We start from the raw sequence: 22,035 nt of genomic DNA on the forward strand, positions 1-22,035 counted from the left end.
GACTGACTGACCTCGCGGGGACTCAGGCGCCCAGAAAAGTGGAACCGACCCAGCCCTGCCCCGAGGGCCGCCCCACGAGGGCGGAGGTGCAGGAGGCCTGGCCACAATGGCTGTATGGTGAGCCAGGCCGCAGCGGAAGGGCGGCAGGGGTCCAGCCAGGAGCCGGCTCCCGCTCGGGAGAGACCGCGGGAGCGTCGCCCGCCCGCCCGCGGCTCAGGCCGGCGGGCATCTCCGAGGAGGTGCAATCTGAGCAGAGCTTCCAAGGCCACATGGAGACACTAGGAAGCTTCTTATGAAAAGAACTTGGGGTTTGGGAGAACCAGTGCCTGGAAGAGCGCGCCCCAGGAAGGAAGGCGAAGCGGGGCGGGGCCCGGGGCCGCGGCCAGGCATCCACACGGTCGTCTTCGGCCGACGCTCGGCAATTCCTGCCCCACCTCCAGTCTCAGCCTCAAGCTGGGCTGATCCGGAAACAGCCGAGCGGATCCGGAAACAGCCGAGAGGACCCGGAAGCGGTGAGCTCGGTCACCTGGGAGTGTGGGATCCCGCCGTTTGCGCGGAGGCAATGGCGGCAGCTGCGCCGGCGGCCGCGGGCGAGGATGGCGGGCGACGGCGGCCGGGGACCGGTACGTGAGGACGTGTCGGTGCACGCGAGGGGCGGCAAAGCCGGAGGCGGGGCCGAGCTCAGCAGCCGGCGGGTGGGGGGTGGTGAGGGGGAGACGGGAGAAAGGGGCGGGGCCTGGGAACACCGGGGTGGGCGTGGCCTGGCGGCTCAAGGGGTGGGGCCAGCTGAGAGGTGGGGCCCCGTGAGTGGGCGTGGGCGGGGCCAGGTGGGCAAGGGGCGGGGACTTTGGAAGGGCGGGGTCATGTCAGAGGATTGGCTGAACGTGGGATGGGGAAGAGGCGGGACTGTAAACTACAGGTCGAATTAGGTGAGAAGAAGGCGGGGCCCGGTAAGCGGGCGGGTCTGGGGAAGGGGCGGGACCGTGGTCGCAGTATTACTAGTCGCTGGACTTTGGGGTTCGGTGGCCCGGGTTATTGGGGATCCTGGAGTGATGGGAAGAGAGGCTGATTCTTGTTCCCCACAGTGCTTGATCCCCAGCCCCAGGAGGGCGTAAAGGCTGAGGCTGAGGCCGAGTCAGGGGAACTCTGCCGACTTCGAGCTGAGCTGGCAGGCGCCCTGGCGGAAATGGAGACCATGAAGGCTGTGGCCGAGGTGAGCGAGAGCACGAAGGCGGAGGCTGTGGCTGCGGTGCAGCGGCAGTGCCAAGAGGAGGTGGCTTCCCTGCAGGCCATCCTGAAAGGTGAGTCAGGGTCTCTTCGCAGACTCTCCATCAGCCCCTCAGAGGGGAGTGCGTGACCCGAAGAGGGTCAAGGGGTCAGATCAGCTATGGGGGCGGGGGGTGGGGTAGGTTAGCAGGGCTGCCTAGCCCGGGCAGGCCTATGGGCCCGAAGGAAGGGGCACCCTGTCTGATGTGCACAGTGCACTGCCTGGGCTGGCAGCAGCTCTGTCAGTTCCAGCTGAGTTTAGCTCTGAGCTCTTCCTGTTCCCTTGCCCCCTGTCATTTCTTGTCCCTCACTGATCAGCCCTGAAGACGAGCAACTTCTCAGTTCCCGGAAGCTCCTTCATTTGAGCCTCTGGGCTCCAGACTCCGCGTTGGGCCCTGCCTCTTTGGAGTCTAACCCTCTGGTCTCCTTCCCTCCCCAGCACCCTTACCTCCGCACCGGCCCCTGCCACACACTCTGCATCGACTTCCCTGTGTGTACTTGGGATGCAGCACCATCCATTGCCCCAGATCCCGTAGCTTCTTTTTCTGTTTCCCGCTTCTCCTCTAGTCAGAGGCCAAAGTCTCTGAAACAGCTTCCAGTCCTGTCGCCCACTCTGCTTCCACAGCCACTGCTGTAGTGAGGCTCTGGACAACTCCCCTGGACAGACACCCCAGCTTCTCACAGGTCTCCTTCTGTAATCTGGCCTTGACATTGGCTTCCAGAGTACACTTTCTTTTTTTAAATATATTTTTATTGATTATATTGATTTCAGGGAGGAAGGGAGAGGGAGGTAGAAGCATCAATGATGAGAGAGAATCATTGAGTGGCTGCCTTTTGCACGCCTCCCGCTGGGGATTGAGCCCACAGCCTGGGCATGTTCCCGCACTGGGAATCACACCGTGACCTCCTGCCTCATAGGTCAGTGCTCAACCACTGAGCCACGCCAGTTTGGTCAGAGCACACTTTCTAAAGTTCCCACCCCACCCTGTCATTTATTTTTCTAACAGCTGCTCCACCTCCAGGCTTCTGGGGCTGTATGTCCCACATCTCAGGCATCCACATACTATTTATGCAACGTGGTTGTCTCCTTGTATGACTTGCCCTGTTACCTGCTTAATATTTGTTCTTTAAATAGGTCCACTTTTTTAAAAAAGTACATACATTTTTATTTTATTAATCCTTACCCGAGGATATTTTTCCATTGGTTTTTATTTATTTCAAGAAAGCTTTTTTTTTTTAAAGATTCTTTTTCTAAAATATTTTTTTAATTGATTTCAGAGAGGAAGGGAGAGGGAGAGATAGAAACATCAATGATGAAGAGAATCATTGATCAGCTGCTTCCTACTGGGGATTGAGCTCGCAACCCGGATATGTGCCCTTGACCGGAATCAAACCCAGGACCCTTCAATCCTCAGGCTGATGCTCTATCCACTGAGCCAACCAGCTAGGGCTCCATTGATTTCTAGAGAGAGTGGAAGGGCCTGGGAGAGAGAGAGAGAGAGAGAGAGAGAGAGAGAGAGAGAGAGAGAGAGAAACATCAATGTGAGAGAGACACATTGATTGGTTGCTTCCCACACGTACCCCAACCAGGGCTGGGGATCGAACCTGCAACCGAGTTACGTGCCCTTGACCAGAATTGAACCTGGGACTCTTCAGTCCACAGGCTGATGCTCTACCCACTGAGCCAAACAGGCTAGGGCTTACATACATTTATTTAAAGGAAACTTTCTGTCCCTATAAGAAAAACTACCCTAAGTCATCATCATAACGACAATGATAATAATAATGGCAAACATTTATTGAGCATATCATAACAACAACGTTTATAATAATGGCTAACGCATATATGCCAGGCACTGAGCTAAGTGCTTTATGAGTATTTAACCTTTATAACCTAGTTTCTGTGAAGTAGGAGCTGTTATCTCTCTCCATTTTGCAGAGGAAGCGCTGAGGCCCAGGGGGGTTAGATAACTTGCCCAAGGTTCTGCAGGTAGAAAGCCTCAGATTTGAACCCAGGTGGTCTGGCAGCAAAACTTTTTTTTTAAGAGGATATATTATAAATTTATTCTTTTTTTATTCTTTATGACTTTAGAGAGAGGAAGGGAGAGGGAGAGAGAAATAGAAACCAATGATGAGAGAGAATCATCAATTGGCTGCCTCCTACACATCCCCCCTGTGGGTGTGACCCAACCGGGAATTGAACTGGGACCTCCTGGTTCATGGGTTGATGCTCGACCACTGAGCAACACTGGCCGGGCTCAGGATATATTACAGGTTGTTGTAGCTATAACTGAGTTCACACCATGCAATAAAAATACATTAATAAAAATAAGTAAGTAAGTAAAAGTACCAGTACATTAATCAAAATAAACAAGCTTTTGCAGGTTCCAACTGAAGGATGTTCTTTTTTCCCTGTAGCATCCTTAAAACCTGAGACACTTAAAATTTGTTAGCCTTTCACCCTAGCTGGTTTGGATAGAGCGTCGGCCTGCGGACGGAAGGGTCCCAGGTTCGATTCCGGTCAAGGGCACGTGCCTGGGTTGCGGGCTTGATCCCCAGTAGGGGGTGTGAAGGAGGCAGCCGATCAATGATTCTCTCTCTCTCTCCCTTCCTCTCTGAAATCAGTAAAAATATATTCGACACAACAATGAAGAAAAAGGTTAAGAGACCAGTTATCTATTATGGATCATTCCAGCTTTGTTCAACCGTGACTGGAACTCTTCTCATATTCTCATTTGTTCTCCTGATAAAGTGTGCTGCCTGGCTGTTGGCTGAACTTTGGATTTGGCAGAATATTTACTTCTAATGTTAGTACACACTGAAATGAGTATGAAAATAAATATATTAGATACTGATTTTTGTTGGTGTATGTTGACACGTATCTGTACGTACTGTTACTGGTCTGTATGTGGACTGGGTATCATATCCTCAGCCTTATGTGTAATGCCCTCCATATGTCATCTCCTTCGATCCTTTAGCAGCCCAGTGGCGTAGTCATCAGTGTCCCCATTTTGCAGCTGAGGACACGGATGCAGAGAGGCTAACACTGTCCAGGGCCATCTCTCCACAAGGCCCACCGTCTTAGTGTAGTCACTGTGGTAAATTGCCTCTCCCAGTGCATCAGTGTTGGGGAGCCCCCTGCTCACCCACGGCGGCAGGTGGGGGGCAAGCACTGACCCTGCCCCTCCTCCGCCTTCCTGCCCTGCCAGACTCCATCAGCAGCTACGAAGCCCAGATCACTTCTCTGAAGCAGGAGCGGCAGCAGCAGCAGCAGGACTGCGAGGAGAAGGAGCGGGAGCTGGGCCGCCTGAAGCAGCTGCTGTCCCGCGCTCACCCCCTGGACTCCTTGGAGAAGCAGATGGAGAAGGTTGGGTGTGGGATAGCCTCCTCCGGACCCCACTGGTGGCCGTGGGACAGAGGGGTGCTGGGGTGCCACTCCCAGATCATTGGGAGCAGGGCACCCAGTCATCATTCTGGGTGTCGCATATGCTGGGTCCATACTGAGCAGGGTCTTGGCCTGCCACTTCCTAGTGGCTTTACTAGGTTCACTTACCTCCAAAATGAAGGACAGTCGTATAGGGGAAAGGGAGCTAACCCTCAAGGCTACCTCTCATGCACTAGGCACTCTGATAACTGCTTGACAGATTCAGGCTCCCTAGTCTTTCCCCTGAAAACGAGGTCCATTAGATCCATTTAACAGATGAGGAAGATGAGGCTTAGAGAAGTTCAATAATTCTCCCCAGGTTTTGCACATGGAAAGGAGATTTGGGACTTAAAATCAAAGCCATCTGGTTCTAAAATTCTTGTTCTGGAAATAGTATATCACTTCCTTTATTATTGTTTTCATTATTAATAATAGTAGGAAGCACATATTACCAAATTCTTCATCTTTCAAAGCAGGTTCACATCGTTACCTCACTTGATCCTCACAGCAGCCCTGTGAGGTAGGTACTTAGCTCATTTTATGCATGAGGAAACCGAGGTCCAGGGAGAGCGAGTCAGTCGCCCGGCTAGACAGACAGAGGTCAAAACAGGAGCCCAAGAAAGGAAGGTGCCCAACCCACACCTTCCCAGCAGAGGCTGCGGCTTGCGTTGAGAGTGTTCCTCCAGGAGCAGTTACCCAGGGCGGGAAGGAGAGGGCTCTGCTGACGGAGAGCCACCTGGGACGGGGAGGGGCTGCAGGCCTGGCCCAGCTCCTGCGTGTGGCCACTGTCAGTCCACAGCCTGGGATCTGCAGAGTGGAGTCCAAGGCTTTGGATGGATCCAGAGTTTTTGTTTGGGCCACAAAAGCTAACCCTGCCTGTTGCCATGGTTCACATAAGAGATTGGAGGGTTAGACTGAGCTTGTGGGTTTTTTTTTAAACGTTTTGATTGATTGATTGATTGATTGATTGAGTTTTGTTTTTTTTTTAGAGAGAGAGACATCAGTGTGACAGAAACATCCATTGGTTGCCTTCCACACACACCCTGACAGGATCAGGTCCGCAGCCAGGGTATGTGCCCTGATTAGGAATCGAACCCGAGACCCTTTGGTCCTTGGGCCGATGCTGTAAGCACTGACTCACACACCGGCCAGGGCCGCAGGGCCATTCTTGCTGACCGAGCACTCGTGGGAGACGAGATGGCCTGGTGACGTGGTGAGATTTGGCTGTCCTAGCACAGAGGAGCCTGTGTTTCATCCTCTTGGAGATGTTATGTTCAGCAAGATCCCAAACTTGGAAAGAGACCAAAAAGAAATAGCCAGCAATCTGGTGGTGATTGGAATGTGGGAGGGCCCATTGGTTAGGATGAGGTTTGGAAACCCAGGTCAGCAGTGGCTTAAATAAGAGCGATGCTTACTTTCCTAAGGTCCAGAGGTAGATGTTTCCAAGACAGCTCAGCTGAAATGGCAGCTCAGCTCTCAGGGAAGCTGCAAAACTGTTGTTCTCCAGAGCGACTGAGATCTTGCCCCCCGGTATTTGTCATCAGTTTGGTTCACATAAACTCCTATTAGAATTTTTTAACAAGTCATTAGGAACTCGGGCTCCTTCTGTGTTGCTGTGTAGCCATAGGTAGCTTACTACCTCATGTCCAAGATGCCTGCTTGAGTGCCAGCCCTGCCCACATTCTAGCCGGCGAGGAGGAGGAGGAGGAGAGGAGGAACGCACACCCTTTAAGGAGTTGCCCTGAGGTTGCACATGGCACCTGCCTCCATCACCTTAGCTGTAACTTCGTCACGTGGCCATGCTTAGTTACAGGGAAGCTGAGAAATGTGGATAGTATTCTAGAATATAGGCTATGTGCCCAAGTTAAATGATAATTTCTATGATAAAAGGGAAACTGGATATTGGGGAGGAAATATGGTGAGCAGGTGGGAAGATAGTCGCGACTCTGGCCCATTTCCTTACCACGTGCCCTGGGGCAGGTCTGAAGCTCCAGACCCTCTGTGATCTCCGATGGGGCTGGACAGGGCTTTCTTGGGAGGGTTCGAGGGGCTGATGTACTTGGAAAGAAAGCTCTGAGCAGACCTGAGGGGTCCTGCAGTTGGGAGGGCAACTGTCGCTGCCCAACCCCCCCTTCTTCAGGCCCATGAGGACTCGGAGAAGCTGCGAGAGATCGTGCTGCCCATGGAGCAGGAGATAGAGGAGCTGAAGGCAAAGTTGCTGAGAGCGGAGGAGCTGATTCAAGAGATCCAGGTGAGGGGAGGCCAGGGGGCACTGAGGGAAGAGGGCGTTGCAGGACCCTGTCCCCCAGCCTCTTCCCTGACCCCCTTCCCTAGAGACGTCCCCGGCACCCCCCTTCCCTGCATGGCTCCACGGAGTTGCTGCCTCTCTCCCGGGACCTGTCTCCCCCGCTGGAGCCTCTCGAGGAGCTGAGCGGAGATGGGGGTGCAGCGGCCGAGGCCTTCGCCCACAACTGTGATGACAGCGCCTCCATCTCCTCCTTCTCCCTCGGCGGCGGGCCCGGCAGCAGCACCTCCCTGCCCCGTGGCCGCCAGGGCCTGAGCCCCGAGCAGGAAGAGACAGCCTCTCTGGTGTCCACGGGCACCCTGGTCCCTGAGGGCATCTACCTGCCCCCTCCTGGTTACCAGCTTGTCCCAGACACCCAGTGGGAGCAGCTGCAAATGGAGGTGAGTGGAGTGGCAGGGTGCCTGTCTGCCTGCATGCGTCCGCCTCTCCCTGCCCAGGCTGAGCCAGAGCTGGGGATCCACAGTGAAGAGAAAACTCCCTCCCTCCTGGCGCTTCCGCCAGTGAGGGAGCCAGGCCCACACATGCACATGGACACAGCACCTGCACACGGGCACATGACGAAGTCAGGGTCCCCGGTGAGGCCCAGGGAAAGGAACAGGCCCTGCAGTGCCGGAGACTAACCTGGAAGGTGACAGAGGCGCTCCTCGAAGAGTGGGGGCAGAAGGGACGCAAGTTCAAAGGCCCTGAGGATGGATAGACCATGGTGTGTCTGAGGGAGGAGAGAGATGAGGTCAGAAAGGAAGGCAGGCCCAGGGGGTCCGCTCAGTGCACGGGGGTTCAGACAAGGAGCAGTGGGAAGCCTCTGAGGGGTTTAAACCACCGAGAGACCTGCTCTGCTCTAGGCTTCACATGACCACGTGGGCCTCGGTGCAGGAATGGGCTGTGGGGGGGGTGGGGGGGGCCACAGGAGAGGTGGGTGGCTGGTTGGAGGTGCTTGACATCGTTTTGTTTTTGTGTCTGTTTGTTTTTATTGATTTCAGAGAGGAAAGGAGAGGGAGAGAGAGAAACATAAATGATGAGAAAGAATCATTGATCGGCTGCCTCCTACATGACCCCTCCTGGGGATCGAGCCCGCAACCCTGGCATGTGCCCTTGACGGGAATTGAACCTGGACCCTTCAGTCCGCAGGCCAATGCTCTAGCCACTGAGCCAAGCCAGCTAGGGCCCTGACAGTTTAGAACAGTGATGGCGAACCTATGACACGCGTGTCAGAGGTGACACATGAACTCATTTTTTTTTTTGGTTGATTTTTCTTTGTTAAATGGCATTTAAATATATAAAATAAATATAAAAAATGTAAGTCTTTGTTTTCCTATGGTTGCAAATATCAAAAACTTTCTATATGTGACACGGCAGCAGAGTTCAGTTAGGGTTTTTCAAAATGCTGACACGCCGAGCTCAAAAGGTTCACCATCACTGGTTTAGAAGAAGGTTGTGACTGGGACCAGGAGATGGCAGCAGAGATAAAGAGAAGTGGATGTGGAATCTACTTTGGAGGCAGATTGGCAGGGCCTGCTGGTGGGTTGGACTTGGGGAGTGGAAAAAAGAGAAGGGTCAGCATCCATTCCTGGGCTTTGGGCTTGAGCAGCTGTGAGGATAATGGCACCATCTCCTGAGATGCCAAAAAACAAAGGGGGCGGGGGGGGCGAGGCATAAGAGACATGGTGAGGGGGGGCCTTCCCTGGAGGTTGAGGCTGAGGCCGGTCTGTGGCAGGGGCGGCAGCTGCAAAAGGACCTGGAGAGCATCAGCCGCGAGCGGGATGAGCTGCAGGAGGGCCTGAGGCGAAGCAATGAGGACTGTGCCAAGCAGGTGGGTGCAGCCTCTGCCCCAGCCCAGCAGGGTCTCTGGCTGCATGCCTCCTCCTGGGCCCCAGCCTCACCCTTGCCCCCTGCCACCCACAGATGCAGGTGCTCCTGGCACAGGTCCAGAACTCAGAGCAGCTGCTGCAGACCCTGCAGGGCACCGTGAGCCAGGCTCAGGAGCGGGTTCAGCTGCAGATGGTGAGGGCTTGGGGGCTGGGGCAGGAGTGATGGGAATTGGTTGAGGGGGGGCACGTGGAAGGTCAAGGCACCTGTCCTGTGCGGGCTGCACCTGAAGTTGGTGCCAAGTGGGTGAAAGGGTTTCCCGGGTACCTGGCACTGTGGCCAGGGCAGGGGCTGGTGTTCAGAGCGAGCCCACGGCGCACCTGCTGCGGGGTCTGGAGCTGATCCCACAGGCTGGGAGCCGCAGCCCTGCCTCTGTGAAGTTGAGACAGTGGGACCCAGCTCAGAGTCATGAAGAGTAAAAGCAGGGATGGAGAGACCAGATACGTCCCAGCCCAGACAAGAGCTGTAGACGATTGGATTGGGCCAGGTGCCAGGTGCGAGGCAGGAAGGGGCACCCTGGGAGGCCGAGGGATGGTGCGCAGGGGGCCGCTGCCCTGGACTCTGCCCTGTGGGAATCGAGCTCAGTGCTGCCAGGTTTTCTGTTTGTCAAGAAAAGCCAGAAATCTAGGTATTTGTGTGTCGTCTACCAATTTTTAGACTCAGCAACTAATTTAAAGTAAAAACAAACAACATGCACCAAATAAAGCAGCCGACACAGTTGGTGGCTGCCACTGTGTGACCCCCAAGTCACTGAGAAGGCTGAAGGAAGAGGGGTCAGGGTGTGGCCTCCCAGGGGCCTGGAGACACCTGGTCCCCTCATCGCGCACTAACTCTCCATCCCCAGGCAGAGCTGGCCGCCTCCCACAAGGGCCTGAGCCACGAGGTGAAGCGGCTGACGGAGGAAAACCGAGGGCTCCGGGCCGAGCAGCCACCGTCGTCAGCCCCCCGGGTCCTGGAGCAGGAGGGCCAGGAGGAGGCATTGCCCAGCTCCGTCCCGGTAAGGGGGGTGCAGGCCCCGGGGCCTGGGGTCCACCCTGGTGACACCTCCGCCCTGTGGACTGGGGGACAGATCAGGCTGCCGTGTTTTCACTGCGTCACCGTGGCCGGCTCACTTGGCTTTGCTGTGGCTGTTTCCTCACCTGAGAACAGGACCAACCCCCCTGCCAGCATCGCGTGAGGAGAAAATGAGCGCACAGAATGCTCGATGTGAGAGAGCGGTGATTGGTTTATTTCTAAGTGACACGAGATCCACAACGTTGAATTCATCACAATCTTTGGCTCATAGCAGCTATCATCATTGGTCTGTGCATGGTCTTTGTTGATATTGTTAATTTGTTAAAAATATGAGGGTCGCCCTGGCTGGGTGGTCAGTGGCTCGAAGCATCATCCCGTTCACCAAAAAGGTTGTGGGTTCGATTCCTGGTCAGGACATACACCCAGGCGGCAGGTTCCATCCCTGATCGGGGTGCATAAGCGAGGCAACAAATTGGTGTTTCTCTTTCACGTCAGTGTTTCTCTCTCAAAATCAATGAAACCTCTTCGGGTGAGGATTTTAACAAAAAGCGAAGGTCACCAGGAGCCCTTGCCCGTCCTGAAAATACAGCTGTGTCTCCTCATGGACCCTTACTGCTTGGCTCTGCTTCCACCTTCTTGAATCTGACCACCCCCTGCTCTTTTTCGGTGCCATTTTTCTGATAAGCACATGCCTCCCTAAACAGTGGAGTGCTGACCAGTTCATTGCTTCTGAGCGGTAGGAAAGGGTGTCTTGCTCAGGGTAAGCCGGAACTTGGCACCATTCCTCACAGCCTCGGCCGGGGCGTGTGCTTGCTGTGCAGCGCTCACTGCTGGTCATGTACTGTCTCCTCGGCCCATGACGGGCTGTCCCCACTTCTAACAGATTCCTCCCTCCCTCCCCTCCCCACACTCCCCGTGTGGCTGGTGACCCCTGCTGCCTTGGCCCTGCTGCCACACCCAGCAGGTGCTTTGCCCTTCCAGGAGCTGAAGCAGCTGGTGCTCCACATGGGGCAGGAGGCCAGGGCCCACCAGCGGGCCCGGGAGCACGAGGCCGAACGCCTTCGCATTGAGATCGTGACGCTGCGGGAGGCGCTGGAGGAAGAGACGGTGGCGAGGGCCAGCCTGGAGGGGCAGCTGAGGGGGCAGCGGGAGGAGACAGGTGAGAGGAGAGATGAGCTCCCTCACTCCTGCTCTCGGGGGTTTGGCCTCCCCACAGGGGACCACCTGGGTGCCAGGTGAGGGGAGAGGGAGTGAGAACAAGCTTTGACCTCTCTCTTTCCTTCCCACACAGAGGTGTTAGAGGGTGAGTATGGGCTGGAGCCGGCGGGGCTGGGGCTGCGGCCGGGGCTGGTGAAGGAGGCGGGCGTGGGCCTGACGGCTTGTCCCTGCCTGACTTCCTAGCCTCCTTGTGCAGCCTCAGGACAGAGATGGAGCGGGTCCATCAGGAACAGAGCAAGGTGAGGCAGCCAGGCCAGGCGGGATGAGGGGCAGGAGTGGCAGCGTGGAGGAGACCCTAACCAGCCCCTCTGCCCTCTGTCTGCTGCAGGCCAGGCGGCAGGAAGCCTCGAAGCAGCCACCAGGGTCAGGCCCCACAGAAGAGGTCAGTCAGGGCTGGTGTAGAGGGACCCTCCCGTGGGCCACCCTCTCCCGCCTGGCCCAAGGTTCCAGCCTCGTCCTGTCCCCCAGGCTCAGCTCACAGACCTCCTCTCGGAGCAGAGGGCAAAGCTGCTGCGGCTGCAGGCCGAGCTGGAGACCAGCGAGCAGGTGCAGAGGGACTTCGTGCGCCTGTCCCAGGCCCTGCAGGTACGGCCGGCCCCCCCACCAGGCTGCACAGCTCCAGGTGACGTGTCCTGGGTCAGGCAAGGACAGTCTCTAGTTAGAGGAGTCCTCTTCCTCCTCCTGGGCTGGCGTTCTTTCCTGAGCTGCTGCTCCAGACGTTAAAGCTCTGTGTGTCCATCTCTGTCCTCCTGGGCAGCCCAGGCCCAGGCACATTTATCACCTGCCCTGCCCGCTTCCTCAGGCTGCCCTTCCAGGACCCCTTTCTTCCTGAGCCTGGTCTCACTACGGGATGGGGGAGGCGGGGCTACATTTGCCCACCAAGGGCCTCTGCTTGCCTCACTGGGCCCGCAGGTGCGCCTGGAGCAGATCCGCCAGGCGGAGAGTCTGGAGCAGGTGCGCAGCCTCTTGGACGAGGCGCCGCTCAGGGACATCGGGGACGTCAAGGACAGCTGAGGGCCAGCCCCACCCCTCGGGGAGACCGCCTTCTCCACTGCAGAACCAGGAGGCCTACGCTTTGGGGCTCTCAGGATGAGTCCTTCTCTCAGCCTGGGCGGAGGGCGCAGGGCCTCCTCCCGGGAGTGACTGGGCCTTCTGCTCCCAAGGATGACACTGGGTGAGGGTCCCAGCTCCCTCCTGAACCAAAGGTGCAGGCTCAGCCCTGCGGCTCTCTGGCTGCTATGCTGCCTCCTGGGTCCCACCCTGGTGCCCCCGTCCCCCAACCAGACTGCCGGCCCCTCCCCTGCTCCCTTCCCTAATCCCAGCCAAGCTGTGGGTGGTGGCTTGGAGCCTCCCTCCACATGTGCGTCCTGGACAGACAGCTGCTTTCTGGGCTGCATGACACTAAGATGCTTGTCCCCAGGGGCTCGACCAGGCCCAAGATGTGCATGGAGGCAAGGCCAGACTTTTCTGTCATTTATTTTCAATAAATAAGCAGCTCAGCTCAGTCGGTCGCCTTGTCCCTGCAGCCCCACGTGGCTGGGGAAGGGAGGTTTTTACAGGGTAAAGGGGAGGTGGGTGGCTGGGTGGGGAGGCGAAGGGAAGGGGACATTGTGTTTATAAACAAGAATGTCGAGGGGGAGAGGGGTGTGGGGTCTGTGCCACAGCTCTGGCTAAAGGTGTGTCACTATCAGGATGGGGAAGAAGGGGCAAAAGGACTGGTTACTTCCTTCTTTCATCTTCTGGATCTGGAAGGAGAAAAGGAAGGGTTGAAGCAGAGTCCCTCCCAGGCTCCAGGCTCCCGCCCTGCAGACTCACCTGGAGGGTCGCTCAGCAACCCCCATACCCACCTGTGTCCCCAGATCCCACTCCCAACCACTGCAGCCCCAGCGGCAGACAGCGCAGCGCCCAGCCAGCGCAACGCAGCGCAGCCCAGCAGACAGTGCCCAGAGGCCAGGGCAGTGCGAGCCCGCAGAGGAAGGGCAGCAGCCTACCCCTGCTTGGAAGCGCGGCAGTGGCAGTGTGCGAGCGCAGTGACCTCGGAGGCCACCCGAGGGGGAGAGGGGTCAGGTGGGGGCACAGCAGCTGGGGGCAAGGACAAGAAGGGGGGCGATACCTGTGACACGGTTCAAAGAGATGGAGGAGGGGGAACGGGTTATCCTATGGCCAGAGAGGACAGAGAGACAGCCGTTATTGGGGGAGGGTGGGTGTGGAGGGCCTAGAGGGCTGAGGACGTCGGGGCACCAAGGAGGAGGTGTCTGCACCAGACATGGAGGGAGGAGGGGAGGAAGGAGCTGGGTGCGCCTCCCGGGTGGAAAGTGGTCCTGCCAGGACCGAGAACACGCCCACCTGAAAAGGAAGAGGGTGGGGGGCGGGCGCCTTCGCAGCGCAGAGGGAGGGGCTGTGCTCAGGGCCCGGGGCTGACAGGGCGCAGAGGAGGGAAGCCGCTTACCCTCCAGATAGTTCCGAGCAACGAACTTCAGGAGCTCGTCAAGCCCGATGACAGGCAATGAGATCTTGAGGACCATGAGCCACTGGGTCACGTCCAAGGCCCGGAGCTTGAAGATCATCTGAGGGGGGTCAGAGACCATGAGGACAAGTGCCCCCCTGAGGACCCAGCACTGCCCAGCCTCCTTCCCTTTGTGAGCTCTCATAGTCACAGAGGCTCCCGGGGGAACGGGTGCCTGGCCAGAGGAGCTCACCGGCAGAGGGTCCACGTAGAGAATGAGGAAATGGAGGGACATGGAGAGGCAGATGGAGCCCAGCAGCCAGATGTTCACCCAGGGCGGCATCCGCACCAGGGACTGGTTCTCAGAGAGGCTGCCAGCGGACGGACGGGCGGAGGCAAGGGTGGGAGACACGAGAGAGTGGTGAGGCAAGAGGAGGGGTGGAGGGCAAAGGTGTGTGTGTAGAGGGGGGACAGGTCCTACCTGTTGAGAGCATTGCACATCTCGATGGTGACCAGCACGGACAAGGCCATGGTCATGGGCTCAGGGGCCTCAAAGATCTCACACTCCACACCCTCAAAGTCGGGATTGTCCTCGGTGCACTGCATGAAGTGAGTCTGCAGGGGGAGGGGAGGAACTGGGGTCCCACAGAGGCCTCGGGGCCACCCTTCTGCTCCCCGTCCACCTCTGTCCTCCCTCTTCAGCCTCCCTACCAGCTGGCTGTAGGTGACGTGAGGCCCATCCTCTGCGTACAGGAACCACCAGGCAGCCGCTCCCACAGTGGCCGCACCCACGTAGCCTGCGGTGGGGAAGATGGGGGGTTGGGGGTCAGGGCTGGGGAGATGGGAGGCATCAGGATGACCGATGGCTGTGAACAGCTGGCAGAGAAGGAGCAACGGGGGCAGCTGCCCTGGAGGGGCTGGCGTCCCGGAGATGGGTTCATTTAGAAGGTTGGAAAGGATTGTGGGGGTCTCATCCTACTCACCCCCAATTGCCATGTAGCGGAAGAAGAGCCAGCCACTGATGAGGGGCTCCTTGGGGCTCCGGGGGGGCCTGTCCATGATGTCCAGGTCCGGTGGGTTGAAGCCCAGGGCTGTGGCCGGGAGCCCATCAGTCACCAGGTTTACCCACAGCAGCTGCACAGGGATCAGGGCCTCAGGCAGCCCCAAGGCGGCTGTCAGGAAGATGCTGCCAGAAGGAGGAGGTCATGTCGTCCTGCTCCCAGACCTGTGGCCCTCCCCCACCCGGCTGGGTCCTCCTGGCCGCCGCCCCTGGCTGCTCACCAGACCACCTCGCCCACGTTGGAGGAGATGAGGTAGCGGATGAACTGCTTCATGTTGTTGTAGATGGCCCGGCCCTCCTCCACGGCAGCCACGATGGTGGAGAAGTTGTCATCAGCCAGCACCATCTCGGAGGCGGTCTTGGCCACGGCGGTGCCAGAGCCCATGGCGATGCCGATCTCAGCTTTCTTCAGAGCAGGGGCGTCGTTGACCCCATCGCCTGTCTGCGGGGAGAGAGAAGGTGGGACCTGGCCCCTCCCACCGCCCTCCTGCATGTGACCAGGGCCCTCACTCAGCTCCTCCCTCCCAGGCTCCTAGCTCCTGAAGACAAGTCTCAGTGGACCCTCTGCAGACTGCCCCATGCCAGGCTCCACGGGCCCCGCCTGGGCAGGCCTGTTGGTCTCCTCACCATAGCGGTGATCTCATCGTAAGACTGCAGATACTCCACAATCTTCGACTTATGGGCGGGCTCCACGCGGGCAAAGCAGCAGGCGCGACGGCAGGCCTCCCGCTGCTCGCTCAGGGGCAGGTCATCAAACTCCCGGCCAGTGTAGGCTCGGTCTGTCACCTCCTCGTTCTCCCCAAAGATGCCAATTCGCCGGCAGATGGCAATGGCTGTGCCCTTGTTGTCCCCAGTAATCATGATCACGCGGATTCCGGCATCACGGCACAGCTGGATAGAGCCTGTGACCTCCTTTCGGGGAGGGTCCAACATGCCTACCACGCCAACAAATGTCAAGTCCATCTGGGGAGGCAGCAGAGAGCGACAGGATCGGTGAGGGACTCGGAAAGTGAGCCGGGAGGAAGCTCTCGGGAGCTGGGCAGAAAGGTCTGAGCAGGGGAGAGCTGACTGGGCCTAGTGTTTAACCCTCAGCGGGGCAGGAAACCTTCCTTGCTTACACGTCTACCTGCACCCTTGGCAGTGCCAAGCCCATTGTAAGTGGCAGACTGTGTCTTTCACCGAAGAACTTGAGCTGGGGGTGAGGGTGGTGGCTTCTGCTTTCCGAAGGGCCATTCACTTGGTCTACAACTTGGAGCAAATCTGTGTGAACGGCCATGCCGGAGTCCCCTCCATAAGGTGAAGGGAGTGGACTGGTGCTATTCAGAGAGCCAGTCCACTAGAAAAAAGGAGCCTGTGCCAGAATGCAGGCCGATGTGCTGCTGCTTGCATCAAGTAAGCCACGATGGGCCCTAACCGGCTTGGCTCAGTGGATAGAGCATCGGCCTGCAGACTCAAGAGTCCCGGGTTCGATTCTGGTCAAGGGCATGTACCTTGGTTGCGGGCACATCCCCATGGGGGGTGTGCAGGAGGCAGCTGATCGATGTTTCTCTCTCATTGATGTTTCTAACTCTCTATCCCCCTCCCTTCCTCTCTGTAAAAAACCAATAAAATATATTAAAAATAAAAAAAGAAAGCCACGATGGACATGTGTCAGCTGCCCCGAGTATGTGCGCTGACTTCTGCTCTGTGTGCTCATCGCCTTACCTTATCACAGACAGGTGCACGGTCACACGCAAAGCAGCACTAAGGTTCTTTCAAACTCTAACCTCCTGTGATTCCAGGACCCGGGCCAAAGTAGGAGAGGACAGGGTGGAGGAGGGGGTGAGGCAGATGACGCTGGGACAATGGGAGTCCATCTGCTCACCTCGTAGTCCATGAACTTGGTAGAGTCTTCCAGGATCATATCCTCTCGCTTCGGGGGGGTGTCCCGGGTGGCCAGAGCCAGGCAGCGCAGGGTGTCCCGGCCAGTGCCCCACTCCTTGATCACAGTCATGATCTTCTCCTTCATCGGCCCTGTCATGGGCACCCGGGTGGTGCCGACTCGCACGTAGGTACAACGGTCGATGACCCCCTCGGGGGCGCCCTAGGAGACCAGACCAGCATTCAGAGAGGACTGTCTGCTTTCCAGGGCACAGTAAGAGGGCGGGCAGGGGAGGGGCTCAGGCCCAGACAGAAAAGTCTGGGCACATTCTGATTTCTGACCTTGACAAACATCTTGTTGCCTACGGCAGCCCGGGATTTGGCTGGAGAGCAATAGACAGACATGGACTTTCTGTCTCGGGAGAACTCCAGGGTGAATTCCTTCTTCATAAGCTGGCGGATCACCTGTTGAGAGGAGACGGGAAGCGGGAGGCAGACATGAGGCTGGAGGGAAAGAGTGCCGATGCTGTGCCAGAGGGAGGGGTCCCCGGCATAATCAAAAGGCTGTGGCGGTCGCACGGACCCCAGGCTGTCAGCTGGGTGGCACCCACGGCACACCAGGCGAGAACTCCGCGGCCACGGCGTTACGGTGTCCGGCGTAAAGCACAGCAGGAACAAGGTGGCCGTGTGGCGCTGCCCACTGAGCGCGCAGTGAGGGCGGCATGCTCTAGGCTAGGAGCGACTGAGCGTGGGACATGTGACTGGTGCAACTGCAGAACCGAGTTTCCACTTATATTTTTAATTAATTTACATTTAAACAAACCCATGTGCTTCTAGAGACATGTGCTTGGGCCAGTGCAGACCTAGTGCCTGGCATGAAATAGTAAGTGTCCCATAAAAATGAATGAGAGCCTGTCACCAAATGCATCATGGATATTTCTCCATAAAATAAAACAAAACTAAAGATAACAATAATAAAATAAAAATAAGTTGATGTTTACTTCATCATTTGTGAATTTAAAAAATATTATCATTTGTAAATGATTAAAATAGGTATCAAGTATCTACTGAAACAAAAATAGATCCAGAGACATAGAAGCATCGAATAGACCAGCCGTGGGCAAACTCCGGCCCGTTTGAAATGAATAAAACTAAAAAAAAAAAAGACTGTACCCTTTTATGTAATGATGTTTACTTTGAATTTATATTAGTTCACACAAACACTCCATCCATGCTTTTGTTCCGGCCCTCCGGTCCAGTTTAAGAACCCATTGTGGCCCTCGAGTCAAAAAGTTTGCCCACCCCTGGAATAGATCATCCAACCTCAGAGGGAAGGCAGGGGAGGGGCGGTGGATAAGAGACCAACCAAAGGACTTGTACGCATGCATATAAGCATAACCTATGGACACAGAGAGTAGGGGGGTGAGGGCATGTGCTGGGGGGTGGGAATGGCCGGGGAGAGGTCAACGGGGAAAATGAGACATGTAATACTTTAAACAATAGAGAAATTTAAAAAAAGAGATAGTGGTGATGGTTGCACATCATGAATGTATTAGAAGCCCCTGAAATGTACACTTTAATGGTTAAAATGGTGAATTTTATGTTAAGTGAATTTACCTCAATAAGACAAAAGCACAAAGTTAAAAAAATATGTCTACTGACATATATATGAGCATCTCGCATATGAGACGGTGCTGTGGGGAGCATAACACCCCAGAGGAATTCAATGTTTCACTGAGTAAATATTAACAGCAAGAGCTCAAGGGCGAGGGAAACAGACCAAGGGGAAGTGAAAGGGTGTGCAGTGGTCGCATTTTGCAAACCCTAAATCAGGTCTCGGGATATAATTAAAACAAGTGTGTTTCTAGAGGCAAAGGGGTAATAACTGCAGGCGGTGCTGCCCCAGGCGGTGTCTGGGCCCAGCTCTTTGCCTTTTCAACTAGGGAGGGGCAGGAGGAAGTGATCTTAAACGAAGGCAGGGATGCTGCAGCTGCGGCTGAGAGAGCACTCCTGGTCCAGGGGCAGCGGGTCCTTTTCAAAGTCAGCCTGGCCCCGAGAAGCTGAGGGTGGCCACCGGCCTATACTGGTTGGGGTGCCCGCATGGGACACGAGGGCCTCCCCAGCCCGACAGGGGGCCTCTGCTTCCTGAAGTTCCTGGGGTCCTGCCTGGCCCAAGCGATGGGGGTGAAGGACCCCGTGGGCGGGAGCAGCCAGGCTCACCGAGTTGCAGGCGTTGGCCCTCTCCACCTTCGAGAGGCTTCTCACATCCGTGTTGAACACATTCATCTTCTCTACGAGGGTGGTGAGTGCTGTCTCGGTGGCCTCGCCGACCTTCTCATAAACACCTTTGGCCTGAGAGGGCAGAGGAGGAAGAGGAAGTAGGTGCCCTGGGCTCCTGGCCCCTTGCTCCCACCAATCCCACCCACCTTCCACCTAGAAAGGGAAGGAGCAAGCCACTCCCTTCTTCCCCTTACACCGAGGAAAGGACTTGGTACCAAGGACCCCCTGCCCGTGCCCCTGCCTTGTGACCTGGACAGGATGCCTGCACCTGAGCCAGCTGGCAGGGGAAGGAGGGCTGCTTTGGGAGTGTCGAGGTTACCTCGTTGAAGTCCAAGGAGGAGTCATTGCAGAGGGCACAGATGGTGGCCAGCTCCACCAGCCCATCGTACTGCCCCGCCCGGACTGGCTTATCATTCTTCAAGCTGGCAGCGGGGTGGGGGGAAGGAAGGAAAAGAGACAAGTGGAGAAGAATAGGGAGTGAGACGCGGAGAGAGCAAGGGGACAGCAGTGAGGCGCCGTCGGGCAATGACAACCAACTTGGAGATCAGGTGGGACAGAGAACAAGGTCGGGGAAGGAAGAAGAGAGAGAAAGGAAGACAACTAGAGGGAGGCCCAGGGAGGAAGGTGGGCGTGCGGAGGCGCGAGGAGCTGAGACGCGGGGACTTACACCTCTCCTTCGGGAGCGTAAGTGGAACCAGTGATGGAGAACTTGTTCAGCACGCAGGAGTCTCCTTCCACCTTGTCGATGACAAACATCTGCGGGAGAGAGAGGGGTCTGTGCCGACGCCTGGCTCCCTTCCCCTGAAGGCACCGAGGGCCCAGGCTCGGGATGTCCCTCTGCCCGCCTCCTGCACAAACCAAGTGAACTTCCTACCACCCTCCAACTCACCGCTTTTTTTCTCCCTGCATCCCCCCTCTCCCTCCACTCCCCTGCAATCTTCTCTGTGACTGGTTACTGGCCTTAGCACAGAAGTGACGACGGGCACCATAAGTGGTGGGGAGGGGGCTACAGTGCATCTGTTCGCACAGGACCCATAGGTAGCTCCAGCCACCAGGGCCAGATCTAGTTTTGCAGGAACAGCTAGAAATTCCGGTTATTTTCCTATGAAATCTCTGGACTTTGAATGCGGGCAATGAATTCATTTTTATGAAACATGACAGGAGCCCGGCTGCACAAGCCTGTGGCCTGGCTCTGAAGCCGGTGCCGTGGAAGGAGCAGCATCTGCAGTGCTCCGAGGGGAGCACGCCCTGAACCAGAGCAAGTGTGGAAGGGGCGGCGTTAAGACATGTCCCAAGACAAAGGTCTGTGGTCCAGTCAGTTTGGGAAACTCTGGGCTAAACAAAGTGAAATCTACCCTCTTTACAGTTGGCCTTCTCTGAGGCTTTCAAATGCCAAGAGGCAGGTGGGCCTCCCCAAGGGGCCAAGGGTACAGCCCTTCCTCCCCAGGTCTGACCAGAGTCCCCAAGTCCCAGAACAACAATTTCTATTTAACGGACATGCTATTCCAAGAGCTCCGTTTAGGTTGGGATTCTTGGCCAGGGGTCTGTGAACTTCGACGGCAAAAAAAGAAGAAGAAGAAGCAGACAAGTCCTGGCCAGTATCTCAGCTGGTTAGAACATCGTCCTGATACGCCAAGGCTCCAGGTTCGATCCCGGCCAGGGCACATACAAGAATCAACCAATGAAAAAAAAAAAGAGCCGAAACCGGTTTGGCTCAGTGGACAGAGCGTCGGCCTGCGGACTGAAAGGTCCCAGGTTCGATTCCGGTCAGGGGCATGTACCTGGGTTGCGGGCACATACCCAGTAGGAGATGTGCAGGAGGCAGCTGATCGATGTTTCTCTCTCATCGATGTTTCTAACTCTCTATCCCTCTCCCCTCCTCTCTGTAAAAAATCAATAAAATATATTGAAAAAAAAAAAAGAATCAACTAATGAATGCATAACTAAGTGGAACAGCAAATCAACGCCTCTCTCTCTCTCATTAATCAATTAAAAAATGCTCATAGTTAAAAATAAAGAAAAAGAAAGAAGACATCTTTTGTTTTCTCTCTAACTGACATTTAGCATTTCCTTCCAATTATGAATGCAGGCAATGAACCACAGCTTCAACATTACGGTAGTTCTTAGATCCACTGCCAGACTTGCTACTTAAATGCGTTAATCAAGAAGCAGAAGTGCTACCAAATTGCAAATCTGTTTTTAAAATATTTTGATAACTGTGCTTAAATCATTGGTTTCCTCTGTGATCTGCTCTATTTTTAAAACAGAATCCTAAGTATTTATTTTATTTATTTTTAAAATATATTTTTATTGATTTCAGAGAGGAAGGGAGAAGGAGAGAGATAGAAACATCAATAATGGGAGAGAATCATTGATCAGCTGCTTCCTGTACGCCCCTACTGGGGATCGAGCCCACAACCCGGGCATGTGCCCTTGTCGGGAATCAAACCTAGGACTCTTCAGGCTACAAGCAAATGCTCTATCCACTGAGCTAAACCAGCTCGGGACCTAAGTATTTATTTTGTACATTTCAAATATTACACTGAGAAGAAGTCCACACTGCCGAAGAGCCTGAGGCACAGGGAGATGGAGAGCCCTGGTTTGGGAAATGCTGCTCGAGATGAGTGTGGCCGGTTCCCAGGGCCCTGCTGTGGACGACTATTCTGGAAGGCAGGCTAGTGCACAGGCAGGGGCTCTGGGCCAGACAGACTTGGGTTTGAAACTCAATTCTGCTACCTCTTAATTGGGCACTGAGTTTCCCAGAGCCTCAGTCTCCTCCTCTGGAAGGTGGGGTAAAGTGAGACCTTTCCCTGTCGGGGCTGCTGTGGGGGATTAGAGGTAACGCAGGGCAATGTCTGGCTGGGGCAGAGGGGCCTCTCGGACCCCCTCCAGAGCTTGCAGGATGGCACTCCATCTGCCCTCTGAGCATTTCTCTCCAGGTCAATAAGAAGCGGTGAGTGATGAAGGGCAACCCTATCTGGGGAGGCTCATTGCACCAGGGCAGTCCCTGAGGGGGCGGGCCTGTGCTTCTCTGACCTTGCAGACAGACATCTGGTTGGTGGTGAGGGTGCCTGTTTTGTCGGAACAGATGACAGAGGTGCAGCCCAGAGTCTCGACAGAGGGCAAGCTCCTCACAATAGCGTTTTTCTTTGCCATCCGGCGGGTGCCCAAGGCCAGGCAGGTGGTGATGACTGCAGGCAGGCCTGTGGGGAGAAGAAGTCAGAGTGAGGGATCGATAATAGAGATGGGAAGGAATGGCCCCCAAAGATATCAGGCCCCGTCCCTGGAACCTGTGG

The 22,035-nt window shown here is 56.0% G+C and overlaps 2 protein-coding genes across 5 annotated transcripts in view; one reads left to right on the forward strand and one right to left on the reverse strand.

Annotated features, from left to right (window-relative positions):
* Positions 1–12,597, forward strand: RABEP2 (rabaptin, RAB GTPase binding effector protein 2). 3 transcript variants are annotated; one of them, XM_036303063.1, is made up of 14 exons: positions 5–623; positions 1,086–1,301; positions 4,476–4,633; positions 6,831–6,941; positions 7,025–7,375; positions 8,710–8,805; positions 8,898–8,996; positions 9,706–9,858; positions 10,857–11,034; positions 11,167–11,178; positions 11,290–11,332; positions 11,422–11,475; positions 11,562–11,678; positions 12,006–12,597. In XM_036303063.1, the coding sequence occupies exons 1-14, from the start codon at positions 293–295 to the stop codon at positions 12,184–12,186; spliced, it is 2,100 nt and encodes a 699-aa protein (XP_036158956.1). In that variant the 5' UTR covers positions 5–292; the 3' UTR covers positions 12,187–12,597. The 3 variants fall into 3 exon arrangements, with proteins under 3 accessions (XP_036158959.1, XP_036158956.1, XP_036158957.1); XM_036303064.1 differs by having other exon boundaries at positions 6–623; positions 11,277–11,332; XM_036303066.1 differs by lacking the exons at positions 8,710–8,805; positions 8,898–8,996 and having other exon boundaries at positions 1–623.
* ATP2A1 (ATPase sarcoplasmic/endoplasmic reticulum Ca2+ transporting 1) overlaps positions 12,554–22,035 on the reverse strand; it is a 16,713-nt gene continuing 7,231 nt past the window's right edge. Inside the window, exons 9-23 of one of the 2 annotated variants that reach the window (XM_036303062.1) lie at positions 21,776–21,942; positions 19,407–19,495; positions 19,059–19,161; positions 18,680–18,811; positions 16,802–16,924; positions 16,464–16,682; positions 15,227–15,562; positions 14,821–15,041; positions 14,523–14,725; positions 14,251–14,336; positions 14,021–14,154; positions 13,793–13,910; positions 13,543–13,660; positions 13,207–13,250; positions 12,554–12,838 (exon numbers count right to left, since the gene is read on the reverse strand). In XM_036303062.1, coding sequence (XP_036158955.1) covers positions 13,246–13,250; positions 13,543–13,660; positions 13,793–13,910; positions 14,021–14,154; positions 14,251–14,336; positions 14,523–14,725; positions 14,821–15,041; positions 15,227–15,562; positions 16,464–16,682; positions 16,802–16,924; positions 18,680–18,811; positions 19,059–19,161; positions 19,407–19,495; positions 21,776–21,942 — 2,054 coding nt within the window. In that variant the 3' untranslated portion in view covers positions 12,554–12,838; positions 13,207–13,245. The remainder of the gene's footprint in view (positions 12,839–13,206; positions 13,251–13,542; positions 13,661–13,792; positions 13,911–14,020; positions 14,155–14,250; positions 14,337–14,522; positions 14,726–14,820; positions 15,042–15,226; positions 15,563–16,463; positions 16,683–16,801; positions 16,925–18,679; positions 18,812–19,058; positions 19,162–19,406; positions 19,496–21,775; positions 21,943–22,035) is intronic. The other variant, XM_036303061.1, reaches the window with a different exon arrangement.

Source organism: Myotis myotis, unplaced genomic scaffold (genome assembly GCF_014108235.1).
Source record: "Myotis myotis isolate mMyoMyo1 unplaced genomic scaffold, mMyoMyo1.p scaffold_m19_p_35, whole genome shotgun sequence".
In the NCBI taxonomy this organism is placed as follows: Eukaryota; Metazoa; Chordata; class Mammalia; order Chiroptera; family Vespertilionidae; genus Myotis; species Myotis myotis.

Excerpts from the sequence above, each read along its gene's own strand:
- RABEP2 (XM_036303063.1), top strand. The coding sequence starts at position 293 with ATGAAAAGAACTTGGGGTTTGGGAGAACCAGTGCCTGGAAGAGCGCGC. Across the intron at positions 8,997-9,705 it reads AGCGGGTTCAGCTGCAGATG|GCAGAGCTGGCCGCCTCCCA; the intron begins GTGAGGGCTTGG and ends CTCCATCCCCAG. Across the intron at positions 11,679-12,005 it reads GCCTGTCCCAGGCCCTGCAG|GTGCGCCTGGAGCAGATCCG; the intron begins GTACGGCCGGCC and ends CTGGGCCCGCAG.